Here is a 14,334-nt window from a genome sequence, read left to right as displayed (position 1 = left end):
GGCAAAAAGCACCGGAAATTAAGGAAAGTCTAGATACAGAGCTCTGTCCTGGTACACAGTCTCCTGGTTAAAGCCGATTTTTCAAAATGGATGCAGAACATCCGTCTGAACTTTTCTTTTCTGCTTTTTTAAAATTGAGACTCCAAGATGCTCTGGGCCTCATAAGCACTGATGCAAATATAAGAATGTGCCACACCAGCAGATTTCTTGTCATTATCTTTCACCACCTTCCTGCTGCCTTTGTGTTCGCCCTTTTCGACCCCATTTCCCTTTGGGGTCACTTGCCTGCCATGTTCATGCCCACTGTGTAATTTAAAGCCCTGTTTTACTTTATAAATATGAGAACAAAGGGATGGTTAGAGAGAATTCTTATGGGAATTGCTGTCTTCTCATGCTGCCATTTAGCCACTTGTGGGTCCGTGGCTCCATTTGTTTACCTCTCTCATCAGATGTTTTGGGATTAGGAAATGAGGATTGGAGCAGTCTACACCAGCCTATCACAACTAAGTGGGTTTTTTTTTACTGCAGGGATATAGAGTGCTTCGTAGCAGCACACTTTTCGGCTGATTGCGGATTTAAACCAGACCTTTTTAACACGCGTTTTTCATTCAATCCCATGATCCAGCATGCATTTTCCATGAGTGTAATCTAGCTCTCCCCCCCCCCCCACTTATCCCAGTTTCTTCCAGATTTTAAGGCCTTTGTAGAAGGGGCCTCAGAGAGTGGAAAGATTAACCCCCCTTGAACAAATCTTGCCAAGAAATTTTTGTGGAACCACCACATTGAGAACATAACAAGTAATAAGTGACTTGAAAGTACAAAATGAGTGGCTTGCAAAGAATTCCAATCTTTATGGCAGTTCCTAGTCAACACAAACATAATCATGAAAACTCTCCAATATTAGCCAAGCTGGAAATAACTGATTTTGCATATGAATAAAATTTGCTTCCATTGAAAAAAAACTAGTTCTAATTCTATGCCTTTAAAAGGGTGGCTGACAGAATTTAAATTGGCAAAGTTTTTCAGGGCTTCGATATAAAAGAAGAGTAAGAAACTGGTGTAAGAATAGGATTCCAGCTCCCACCAGACCCCACTCGCACAATGAAAAAGAACAAGAGCTGTTGGCCATCAATGTCTGCAAAACCATAAGACCACACTTTTGATTAAAACCTTCACATTATCTTAATTTTTGTATGTCAGCCAGTTGCTAGTTAGACAGATTCAGGATCAAATAACAACTACAGCATAAGACACGACTACACTATTCTTGCTATTTCCAAGTATTATACTTGATACAGTGCTGCACTGACTTTGGATACAGGAATACATAAATATATACACATATTACACGCCTTATAATATACTGGGAAGGCTGAGTAATTAAATTGTTGAAAAGATATTACCTGAATAAGATCGCAAATGGAGAAGTCATTCCATTTTTCACCGAACAGTTGCAGTGTATGTTTTCCAAACAGTTCCATGTAGGAGGCACCTATTAATGTTAACACTTTCATATTTAAAAAGGTTGATGATTATTTTTCTTCTTAGGAAACTATCACCTGGAAAAGTGCATACCACAATGTTCCTGCATCATCCTAAATTGATCTGGGTTAACCCTTCCCACTGCTCTGTTCCTATTCTTTCATATATAAGTCACCATGAATTTTTATCTAATGTTGACTGGGCTGGTATTCCTGATTTCTCTCACAATCTTGAATGAAACAAAAGTCTGACTGGAAAAGAGCTTTATCCTATAATATAAAACATACTTTAGTAGAGGCCTGGAACAGGATATAAACTTTAATGAAAACTTAGTAAACTCTTGGATTGATAAAACTCAAAAAATTAAACATCTAAGAATCAAAGAAACATAAAAGAAAATAATTTCAAAATGGTATAGGACCCCTTCTCAATTGGCTCACATTATGAAAAACACTTTTAACAAATGCTGGCATAAATGCGGGGAGACTGGTACTTTTTCACACATGTGGTGGGACTGCTCTGAAATCCAAAAATATTATAACACTATTAGAGAAGTAATAGAGGAAATAATAGGACAAAAACTACATTGGAATAAAGCTTGATTTCTGTCCCTCACCATAGAGGTAAAGGAGGGGAACAACAAATGGTCAGATATATTGAAATTTATGATAGCCGCTTTACATGCCACAATCGCCAGAGGTTGGAAAGATAAAATAAGGTGGGACCTGAAAACCTGGTGGTCTTATCTCTCTGAATATTTAATTAATGATTTCATCTATGAAAAGAAAAATAAATATTTGAATATCCAGCCAAGACAAGATTGGTTTAGGAAATGGTCTTGTTTAATCGACAAAACGGAAGGAAAAGATAGGTACAGAACTTTAAATCAGGCCTTCCAGACAATTAAATCAATGAACTGATTTAAGTAAACCCAGATGGGGGTGAGAAGGAGGTGGGAAGAGGATGGGAAGGGTGGGTTTAAAGGGATAATTAATCAAGATATATGGTAAAGGGAAGCACAATTGGAACCTGTATCCTAGCCATAAAAATTGTGATCAGTTTTTGATATTATCTTTTAGATGGCTAAGGTTCGGATTGTATTGTTTTGTTATCTATGGAGAAATTAATAAAATTTTCAAAAAAACAAAAAAACAAGCATAGTTGTTAAAATTTTCTTTCAAACTAAGGGTGTGTACGTACTGTAGAATGAATGTAGTTTGACACCACTATAGCTGACATGGATCAATGCTATGTAATCCTGAGATTTGTAGTTTGGTGAGGCACCAGCACTCTTTGGTAGAGAAGGCTAAAAACCTTGTAGAACTACAACTCCCATGATTCATGGCAGTTAAAGTGGTATCAAACGGTATTAATTCTACAGTGTAGATGCACACTTTGATCTATGCAAACTAATCTCAAATAATCAAGCAAAAGGTTTCCTATTGGACTTGAACTTGCTGAGAAATGTTTGGGATGTCAGCCTCAGTATAAATATCCAATAATGTCAAAATCAATAAATGACTGTTTTATACTACATCACAAAATAAAAGAAACTTCAAGGGTTTCTTTGGGAGCTACTCAAATATTCCCAAAACCTAAATGTGACCATTATTCTGGTCCTAATACATACCACAGCTTTTGATCAAACATAGGGATTCTTACAACAAAACAGATGAATAAATATTTTAAAATATAGATTGAAGTGAGATCTCTTAATGAAGTCCCAAGCAAAATGGAGTGGATACAGTTGCATAATGACAGTTCACACATCAATGACAAACAAATCACATGGCAAATAAAAAATATTTTCCTTTATCATTGATCTGAAACTCACGTCAAACCATGAAAAGGAAGAAAACGAAGGAATCTAACAATACTTGTAGCATTTGTAAGCATTTGTAAGGCTGAAATTGAAGTTTTCTAGATTTCAGTCTATCGATAAATGCAAATCAGCAGACTCCAAATAAATGCACAATAAAGCAGAGGTGGAAGAGGCAGATCTAAGTGGATCCAAAGGACTCCTGAGGGAACTTATGAGAAGTAAAAGAACAAAGGAAATGACCATTCAAAGGCTAAGATGAAAGGTTTCTCTTTTAAAGAAGATGAAGACAAAGGATAAAATTGTCTCAGTATGAAGAGTATAGCAGAATAAAATGGATAAAGGAAAGGAAAGAGAACAAGCAAGAAAGTATTTTAGGCACACAAAAGCAAAAAGAATCCAAGAGAAAGAAGTGGGTGAACAGTATGCTATAACTACATAAGTTTTGTATTATGTGATTCTTATCTGATTGGGTGTTAAAATTATTCACCCATTCGTGGATATCTTTGCTACACGTAGAGTATAAACACGCATTCATAAACTCTGTTATAAAAGAGAAATTCCCCAAGGGCACCTTGGTGTTTTTTTCTGCAAAGTCATGCAAAAGCTCGTGTTTTAAGCTCTGCTTAATTTACTAAGACGGTAAACATGTTTTTAAGGACTCTAAGAGACGAAGGTTCAAATACCTTGCAGGCTATGGTGACCTTAGGCATGTCACACTATGTCAGCCTCAGAGGAAGGCAATAGCAACCCTCCTCTTGCCATGAAAACCTTGCAATATTATTATTATTATTATTATTATTATTAAACTTTATTTGTACCCCGCTAGCATCTCCCAAAGGACTTGATGTGGCTTACAAAGGCCAAGGCCTCAACACAACAACAGCAAACAATAACAATACAATACACAGCAAATTAAAAACATAAGCAATAACAAAACATTACACCATTACGAAATAAAAACCAGGGCCGGGCCAGTGGTTGGATTGCCTTACGGTTGTCATACATTGATAATGACTCAAAGACACACAATAACAAGCATAAATATAATTAGGCAAGGCGTTAAACACAAAATAATGCAAATTATTTTTGAAATACTTATTCTTAGTCTTATAAGAGGAAGCTCACCTAAAACCAAGAGGGACAAGGTTACCCAAAACACAATTTTCTGAGAACAGCTGCCTCTGAGAAATAGCAAAGAGATAAAAGTTAATGTTAACATTATTCATATTGAAACCTGTATGATATTTGTTTAAAAGACTGACTCCTTATCTCCATGCAGAATGTGTGGTCACAATATTACACATACCCTATCGCCAAGAACCAAAGAAGTGGTGAGGAAGCCCAGGGGCAAAATGAATTGTGTGTCTGTCTAGAACTATCTAATGTATCTAGAATTAACTAACACATCCATCTGTTCTGGGAAAGGTTATAGATTATTTATTTCTCGTGTCAGGGCAACCAGTCAATTGTATTACATTTCTAACAGAACAAAACAAACAAACAGACAAAATACAAAATATGCGAGTTTGGTAGTTGATTAAATGTCCTTTGACCAGTAGCTGGCCACTTGGAGTGCCTCTGGTGTTGCTGCAAGAAGGTCCTCCATTGTGCATGTGGCAAGGCTCAGGGTTCATTGCAGCAGGTGGTCAGTGGTTTGCTCTTCTCCACACTCGCATGTCGTGGATTCCACTTTGTAGCCCCATTTCTTAAGGTTGGCTCTGCATCTCGTGGTGCCAGAGCGCAGTCTGTTCAGTGCCTTCCAAGTTGCCCAGTCTTCTGTGTGCCCAGGGAGCAGTCTCTCATTTGGTATCAGCCATTGGTTGAGGTTGCGGATTTGAGCCTGCCACTTTTGGACTCTTGCTTGCTGAGGTGTTCCAGCGAGTGTCTCTGTAGATCTTAGAAAACTATTTCTAGATTTAAGTCGTTGACGTGCTGGCTGATACCCAAACAAGGGATGAGCTGGAGATGTCTCTGCCTTGACTCTTTCACTATTGGCTGCTACTTCCCAGCGGATGTCAGATGGTGCAATACCGGCTAAGCAGTGTAATTTCTCCAGTGGTGTAGGGCGCAGACACCCCGTGATAATGCGGCATGTCTCATTGAGAGCGACATCCACTGTTTTAGCTTGGTGAGATGTGTTCCACACTAGGCATGCATACTCAGCAGCAGAGTACCATAGCGCAAGGGCAGATGTCTTCACTGTATCTGGTTGTGATCCCCCGGTTGTGCCAGTCAGCTTTCGTATGATATTGTTTCTAGCAACCACTTTTTGGATGATGTTCAGGCAGTGCTTCTTGTAGGTCCGAGCACGGTCCAGAGTGACTCCCAGGTATTTGGGTGCGTTGCAATGCTCCAGTGGGATTCCTTCCCAGGTGAGCCTCAGAGCTCGGGATGCTTGCTGTTCTTGAGATGAAAAGCACATGTCTGTGTTTTAGATGGATTAGGGATCAGCTGGTTTTCCCTGTAATAGGCAGTAAGAGCACCTAGAGCTTCGGAAAGCTTCTGTACTACCATCTCAAAGCTCCCTGCTTGAGCAGTAATGGCACTATCATCGGCATGGATGAAACTCTCTGTCCCTTCTGGCAGTGGCTGGTCATTTGTGTAGATGTTGAACACGGATGGTGCAAGCACGCTCCCCTGAGGCAGGCCGTTCTTCTGTTTCCGCCACCTACTTCTCTGGCCCTGAAACTCAACAAAAAAGCTCCTGTTTTGCAGCAAGTTTCCTATGAGGTGGGTGAGGTGGTAGTCCTTTGTGATATTATACATTTTTCTCAGGAGGAGGAGGTGGTTCACAGTATCATAGGCTGCTGACAGGTCTATGAAGACAGCTCCTGTGATCTGCTGCCTTTCAAAGCCATCTTCTATGTGCTGAGTCAGGTTCAACACTCGCGATGTGCAGCTTTTGTGGGATCAGACATGGGTCTATTTTTTCCATAATTCTATGCAAAATAAGTCTCTCCAGAACTCCAGAAGCGACCAAGCTATAGATACAGATGCTGCTTCCACACAGACTTAAAATGTGAGTGTAACCAGCATTTTAAATGCCAGTTTCACTCGCTATAGAGGCCAGGTGGCAGCCCCAAACCCCACCTTTTTGGTAGGGTGATGGCCAGATTACCTTGTAAAGATGTTGTAGACTAGGCAAAATGGAGCTACCACACTCAGCACTGTCAAGTTACAGATCAGTCTGATGATGCCTTCTGGAAATGCACACAAAAGTACAAATAAATATTTCTAATAGTTATATTACTTTACAAAACACATGCTACAGTATTATGACATTTGTCAAAATTTGGTCAAATTTATTCAGGAGATAAAATTATTCGTAATTGTTCCAGAAAACTAGAAACAAAATTAAACGAGTTCATTTTGTGTGAGATCTAAAAATGCCCACTATTCCGTGGTACAAGTACAATAGTGATTTTTATTATCTTCCCTGTCCTTTGTGGGGTTAACCCCCCCCCCCCCCAAATAGTGGCTAAATAGTAAATTCCAGGTTTGAAAAACATTCTCCAGAAACTTACAGCAGGGTAAGTAGAGCAAAACAATGAGGAAAATTTGTGTTGTTGTGGGCTGGCTTAAAAAGTACATTTTTGTCCACTTCAAAAATATACTAATGAAAATGTTGAAATGTATTTTAAATTCTAGACAAATCTATTCATATAGTTTCAGCCAAACACCACTAAAGTCTATTGAATTGATTTCTAAGCAAACATATATGCAGCTGAAGCCTGATGCTTTGAATGTCCACACAAACATTATGATAGGTTAGAGAGTGGTGGTGGGAACTGTCACCTTCCTCAACCACGGAATCCAGCTTGGTTTATGGCACTGAAACAAATAGAACTTCAATGCAATGAGTTAACTCTAAATATCGATCCAACCCATTCTAATTAATAACTACATACTGAACTTACTCTTGGGCAGGCATGGAATCTGTGCATTTTCCCGATTATGACTGAGAAAAGTACGGTTTATACACCTGCGGGGTGATATTTTTCCTTCAGACAAACTGGAAAATGAAAGGGAAAAAACACAAAACACTGAATTGTATGCATAAGCCTAAGAGTAATACTACAAGCAAAAAATGCAGACAATGAATATTAGCAAATCTAGGATGGCAGTAATTCAGAACTCCTTGGCTAAAAACTAAAAACATGGATATGGGACCAGGCCTTTGGGTAATCTGGCAGACAGACAAAGGACAATGATGACTAGAACTGGATAGGATTATGACAATGCGGAATGAACTTACGGATTTTAAACTTGGCGAACATTGATCACTAGATTGGCTTTTATTAGTTGTCATTGGATAATTGGATTGTTTTAACTATTTATAATTGTTGCTGCTATGTATTTTATCTTACTATGTGTATTGCTGGCATCGAATTGTGCCTTTTGTAAGCTGCCCTGAGTCCCCCTTCGGGGGTTGAGAAGGGCGGGGTAGAAATGCTTGAAATAAATAAATAATAAATAAATAATATCAAAAACAAATTAAACATTTAAAACAATGCAAAACCACAACAGAAACAATAAAAACCTAATATCATCCATACCTTTGTAAAAGGTGTTGGGTATCAGAGTCCAAACTCTCACTCTGAGAGCCATTTGCTTCAGTAGAGTCTTCTTTTGGATACGCATTACCCGAGCTCCTTGGGCCTCTGTACATAATTGTATGCACTTACTAGATGCTGAAACAATAGAAAAAATAATGGAAAATTAATAGCTACATTCACTCACTAAGAATCCCTAGCAATGTAGAATATTACTGCATATATTCATGTATAAGTCTAGAAATTTTAGTCAAAAAGTAGACCCCAAAAAATTTGGGCCGACTTATCCCTCGGTCAACTAAATACTGTACCTTAATTGTTATAAGAAAAGAGAAGGGGATTGTTCCTTTTTTGATGAAAGCTAGGGTACAGTTATTTAAAAAAGAAGCATCCACTTTTCCAAGTAGAGTGACAAAAGGTGAGAGCTTAGTTGTTTTGGATAGAACCTAAAAGAAGGACCAATTCTTTCTCCGCTATGGTGCTGCTTCTGGGCAGGAAAATGGTGATGGTGACTGATCTTTGGCAATTTCATCAATGGAGTACTGAGCGTAGCAGAGGTGGTGGTACTTCTTTCAGGTTCTCCTGGAATGGAGTATGCTCTTGCCTTCACTGCTCTTCTCAGAGAAGAGGATGGCAACACTGAGGCTGTCTCCTCTCCATTGAATGACCCACAACCTTCAACTTACCCAAATCCATAATTTTGTTTTCAAACCTTTGATTTATTCCCATGGTCAATTTAAACACAAGTATATATGGTATACATACTTGTGTTTAAGTTGAAAAATATCAAACCAATCGAATATTTAGAATATTTAGAGGTCTGAGTCTACACTGCCATATAATTCAGTCCAAAGCAGATAATCTGTATTTTCTATGGTAGTGTAGAAGAGGCCTGAGTCTACACTGCTATATAATCCAGTCCAAAGCAGATAATTTGGATTTTGCATGGTAGTGTAGAAGGGGCCTGAGTCTACACTGCTATATAATCCAGATAATCTGGATTTTGTATGGTAGTGTAGAAGAGGCCCGAGTCTACACTGCCTCATAATCCAGTCCAAAGCAGATAATCTGGCTTTTGTATGGTAGTGTAGAAGAGGCCTGAGTCTACACTGCCATATAATCCAGTCCAAAGCAGATAATCAGGATTTTGTATGGTAGCGTAGAAGAGGTCTGAGTCTACACTGCCGAATAATCCAGTTCAAAGCAGATAATCAGGATTTTGCATTGTAGTGTAGAAGGGGCCTGAGTCTACACTGCTATATAATCCAGATAATCTGGATTTTGAATGGTAGTGTAGAAGGGGCCTGAGTCTACACTGCTATATAATCCAGTCCAAAGCAGATAATCAGGATTTTATATGGTAGTGTAAAAGAGGCCTGAGTCTACACTGCTATATAATCCAATCCAAAGCGGATAATCTGGATTTTGCATGGTAGTGTAGAACAGGCCTGAGTCTACACTGCCATATAATCCAATCCAAAGCAGATAATCTGGATTTTGTATGGTAGTGTAGAAGGGGCCTGAGTCTACACTGCTATATAATCCAGTCCAAAGCAGATAATCTGGATTTTGTATGGTAGTGTAGAAGAGGCCTGAGTCTACACTGCTATATAATCCAGATAATCTGGATTTTCTATGGTAGTGTAGAAGAGGCCTGAGTCTACACTGCTATATAATCAAATCCAAAGCAGATGATCTGGATTTTGTATGGTAGTGTAGAAGAGGCCTGAGTCTACACTGCCATATAATCCAGTCCAAAGCAGATAATCTTGATTTTGTATGGTAGTGTAGAAGAGGCCCGAGTCTACACTGCTATATAATCAAGTCCAAAGCAAATAATCTGGATTTTGTATGGTAGTGTAGAAGGGGCCTGAGTCTACACTGCTATATAATCCAGTCCAAAGCAGATAATCAGGATTTTATATGGTAGTGTAAAAGAGGCCTGAGTCTACACTGCCTCATAATCCAGTCCAAAGCAGATAATCAGGATTTTGTATGGTAGTGTAGAAGAGGCCTGAGTCTACACTGCCATATAATCCAGTCCAAAGCAGATAATCTGTATTTTGTATGGTAGGGTAGAGGAGGCCTGAGTCTACTCTGCTGCATAATCCAGTCCAAAGCAGATAATCTGGATTTTGTATGGTAGTGTAGAAGGGGCCTGAGTCTACACTGCTATATAATCCAGATAATCTGGATTTTGTATGGTAGTGTAGAAGAGGCCTGAGTCTACTCTGCTATATAATCCAGTTCAAAGCAGATAATCAGGATTTTGTATGGTAGTGTAGAAGAGGCCTGAGTCTACTCTGCTGCATAATCCAGTCCAAAGCAGATAATCAGGATTTTGTATGGTAGTGTAGAAGTGGCCTGAGTCTACTCTGCTGCATAATCCAGTCCAAAGCAGATAATCAGGATTTTGTATGGTAGTGTAGAAGTGGCCTGAGTCACTGCTATACAGACCAGTCTAAAGTGGATATTAAGGATTTTGTATGGTAGTGCAGAGGCCTGAGTCTACAATGCCACGTAATCCAGTTCAAAGCAGATGATCTGGATTTTACATGTACAGGATATCCAATACTCCAGAGGATAGGAGCAAGATTCAAAACGATCTTGACAGACTAGAAAGATGGGCCAAAACTAACAAAATGAAGTTCAACTGTGACAAATGCAAGATACTCCACTTTGGCAGGAAAAACGAGATGCAAAGATACAGAATGGGGGGCAATGCCTGGCTCGAGAGCAGTAGTGTGAAAAAGATCTTGGAGTCCTCGTTGACAGCAAGTTAAACATGAGCCAACAATGTGATATAGCGGCAAAAAAAGCCAATGGGATTTTGGCCTGCATCAATAGGAGCATAGTGTCTAGATCAGGGGTCCTCAAATTAAGGCCCGGGGGCTGGATATGGCCCTCCAAGGTCATTTACCCGGCCCTTGCTCAGGGTCAACCTAAGTCTGAAGCAACTTGAAAGCACAACAACAACAATCCTATCTTATCAGCCAAAAGCAGGCCCACACTTCCCATTGAAATACTAATAAGTTTATATTTGTTAAAATTGTTCTTCATTTTAATTATTATATTGTTTTTAAGTGGTTTTTGCACTACAAATATGGAATGTGCAATGTGCATAGAAATTCATAATCCGGCCCCCCAACAGTTTGAGGGACTGTGACCTTGCCCTCTGTTTAAAAAGTTTGTGGACCCCTGGTCTAGATCTAAGGAAATAATGCTACCCCTCTATTCTGCTCTGGTTAGACCACACCTGGAATATTGTGTCCAATTCTGGGCACCACAATTCAAGAGAGATATTGACAAGCTGGAATGTGTCCAGAGGAGGGCGACTAAAATGATAAAGGGTCTGGAGAACAAGCCCTATGAGGAGCGGCTTAAAGAGCTGGGCGTGTTTAGCCTGAAGAAGAGAAAGCTGAGAGGAGATATGATAGCCATTTATAAATATGTGAAAGGAAGCCACAGGGAGGAGGGAGCAAGCTTATTTTCTGCTTCCATGGAGATTAGGACAAGGAACAATGGCTTCAAACTGTTACTACAAGAGAGGAGATTCCATCTGAACATGAGGAAGAACTTCCTGACTGTGAGAGCTGTTCAGCAGTGGAACTCTCTGCCCTGGAGTGTGGTGGAGGCTCCTTCTTTGGAAACTTTTTTTTAAAAAGCAAAATCAAATATTGAGTTTATTTGGAAATGCTGCCACGGGGCATCAAGAAGACAGGGACACAGAAACCAGAGTGAGCATCTTGCAGCTGCAAAGATGGAGCATCGCAAGGGCAAATATAAGCAAAGTAAGCAAAAGTACATACGTCTCACAATTTTAAGCCCTGCGTAATGATTTCCAAACCTTGGCACACCTTTAGGGACACAATTTGGGTTTTTCATGCTCATAGACACTTATATTTTGGGAAGAGAGAGAAACAATGAGAAACTAAGGAAACTTTTGACTTTTATCTTCCACTTTTCTCATTTTTGGAAATCTCTGAGATACCAACATGGCATTTGATTTGTACCAATTGTAAATCACCCCTCCCTAAGAAAAAAAGGAAGGAAAGAACCTCTCGTGATAGAAGATTCTTTCATATATATATATATATATATATGTATAGCAAGAACAATTCAAGCTGAATCTTTTTGATAGACATGTATTACTCCAGGAAGTAGAACTAATATACCTATATTGAAATATCTATTTGGCACAAGACCTTCTTCAAAGGTGGTCTCAATCTTAATTCCATTCCCACAGTCTTAAATAGTCAAATCCAGGAACAGATCAGTAAGGACAAGATCTAAATCTCTCTCTTCTTTGGAAGCTTTTAAACAGAGGCTGGATGGCCATCTGTCAGGGGTGATTTGAATGCAATATTCCTGCTTCTTGGCAGGGGGTTGGACTGGATGGCCCATGAGGTCTCTTCCAACTCTTTGATTCTAAGCTTCCTGGTGGTAAGAGCTGTTCTACAGTGGAATGTGCTGCATTGGGAGTGTGGGGGGAGGGGGGGCATCCTTCTCTGGAGTTGTTAAAGCTGTTTTGGTTGTGTTTCCTTGCATGCCCTTGTGCTCTCTTCTTCCAACTCTCTCGTTTCCAATTTTCCCGCCAAAAAACCTTGTGCAAGTAGGCGAGGGCATTGTCTACCTGCTCTCTCCTGGCCTGAGGCAGCCCTAAGCCCCGCCCCTCAGAGCCGCCAGTGGAGGCCGCAGTCCCTCAGGGAAGAGGAAGCGCGCGCTGCCCTCCGCTTTGGCCTCCCTCCCTCTCTCGCTGCTTCCGCCTCGTGCCTCTCCTCTGCTCCTCCTCCTCCGAGGTCACGCGCGGCGCCAGCGAGCGCTTTCCAACGGCCTTCCCTAGAACGCCCTCCCCGTTGCCAGGCAACCAAGATTGTTTGCCGTTGTCGCTCAGGCGCTGAAGGCCGCGTCGCCCGGCCTTCGAACTAACGGAGGATTCCTTGGCCTCTTTCCTGGTGCAAGCATCCCGATAGCGAGCCGTGCCGGTGGGTATCTCTGTGCGTAGTTATGAGATTACTAGCCGTCCCCTGCCACGCGTTGCTGTGGCCCACATGGGAGGTTCTGTGTGGGAGGTTTGGCCCAATTCTATCGTTGGTGGGATTCAGAATGCTCTGTGATTGTAGGTGAACTATAAATCCCAGCAACTACAGCTCCCGAATGTCAAGATTCTATTTCCCCCAAACTCCACCAGTGTTCACATTTGGGCATATTGAATATTCATGTGGAGTTTGGTCCAGATCCATCATTGTTTGAGTCCACAGTGATCTCTGGATATAGGTGAACTACAACTCCAAAACCAAAGGACACTGCCCACCAAACCCTTCCAGTATTTTCTGTTGATCATGAGAGTTCCGTGTGCCAAGTTTGGTTCAACTCCATCGTTGGTGGAACCCAGAATGCTCTTTGATTGTAGGTGAACTATAAATCCCAGCAACTACAACACCCAAATGTCAAGATATATTTTCCCCAAACTCCATCTGTGTTTATATTTGGGCATATGGGATATTCGTGCCAAGTTTGGTACAGATCCATCATTGTTTGAGTCCACAGTGATCTCTGGATGTAGATGAACTACAACTCCAAAACCAGAGGACACTGTCCATCAAACCCTTCCAGTATTTTTTGTTGGTCATGGGAGAACTGTGTGCCAAGTTTGGTTCAATTCCATCGTTGGTGGGGATTCAGAATACTCTTTGATTGTAGGTAAACTATAAATCCCAGCAAATACAACTCCCAAATGACAAAATCAATTATTTTGAGTGAAGGACATACTTGGGTTGTTAGGTGTCTTGTGTCTAAATTTGGTGTCAATTCATCCAGTGGTTTTTGAGTTCTCTTAATCTCATAAACAAACATTACATTTTTATTTATTTAGACTAGCCGTCCCCTGCCACACGTTGCTGTGGCCCACATGGAGGTTCTGTGTGGGAGGTTTGGCCAAATTCTATTATTGGTGGGATTCAGAATGCTCTGTGATTGTAGGTGGACTATACATCCCAACAAGTACAACTCCCGAATGTCAAGATTCTATTTTCCCCAAATTCTACCAGTGTTAACATTTGGGCATATTGAGTATTTGTGTAGAGTTTGGTCCAGATCCATCATTGTTTGAGTCCACAGTGCTCTCTGGATATAGGAGAACTACAACTCCAAAACCAAAGGACACTGCCCACCAAACCCTTCCAGTATTTTCTGTTGGTCATGGGAGAACTGTGTGCTAAGTTTGGTTCAATTCCATCGTTGGTGAGGTTCAGAATGCTCTTTGATTGTAGGTGAACTATAAATCCCAGCAACTACAACTCCCAAATGACAAAAGCAATTTTTTTGAGTGAAGGACATACATTAGGTGAACTATACATCCCAACAAATTACATTTGTATTTATATAGATTGTGTATTGTCGAAGGCTTTCATGGCCGGAATCGCTGGGTTGTTGTAGGTTTTTCGGGCTGTACGTCTCCTGACGTTTCGCCTGCAT

At 40.4% G+C, this 14,334-nt stretch overlaps 2 protein-coding genes across 4 annotated transcripts in view; one reads left to right on the top strand and one right to left on the bottom strand.

Annotated features, from left to right (window-relative positions):
- Positions 1–12,618, bottom strand: part of SUN3 (Sad1 and UNC84 domain containing 3) — a 34,720-nt gene extending 22,102 nt beyond the window's left edge. Inside the window, exons 1-6 of the mRNA XM_060781530.2 lie at positions 12,491–12,618; positions 7,861–7,995; positions 7,222–7,316; positions 6,423–6,504; positions 4,430–4,485; positions 1,404–1,492 (exon numbers count right to left, since the gene is read on the bottom strand). Of these exons, the coding sequence (XP_060637513.2) occupies positions 1,404–1,492; positions 4,430–4,485; positions 6,423–6,504; positions 7,222–7,316; positions 7,861–7,973 (435 nt within the window). The 5' untranslated portion in view covers positions 7,974–7,995; positions 12,491–12,618. The remainder of the gene's footprint in view (positions 1–1,403; positions 1,493–4,429; positions 4,486–6,422; positions 6,505–7,221; positions 7,317–7,860; positions 7,996–12,490) is intronic.
- A 31-nt stretch (positions 12,619–12,649) lies between these two features.
- C6H7orf57 (chromosome 6 C7orf57 homolog) overlaps positions 12,650–14,334 on the top strand; it is a 42,039-nt gene continuing 40,354 nt past the window's right edge. For all 3 annotated transcript variants that reach the window (XM_060781532.2, XM_060781531.2, XM_067470157.1), the window contains exon 1: positions 12,650–12,842. The gene's annotated coding sequence lies outside the window, so the exon portion shown is untranslated. The remainder of the gene's footprint in view (positions 12,843–14,334) is intronic.

This window comes from Anolis sagrei, chromosome 6 (genome assembly GCF_037176765.1).
Source record: "Anolis sagrei isolate rAnoSag1 chromosome 6, rAnoSag1.mat, whole genome shotgun sequence".
NCBI lineage: Eukaryota > Metazoa > Chordata > Lepidosauria > Squamata > Dactyloidae > Anolis > Anolis sagrei.
This window is presented reverse-complemented; position numbering and strand designations above follow the sequence as displayed.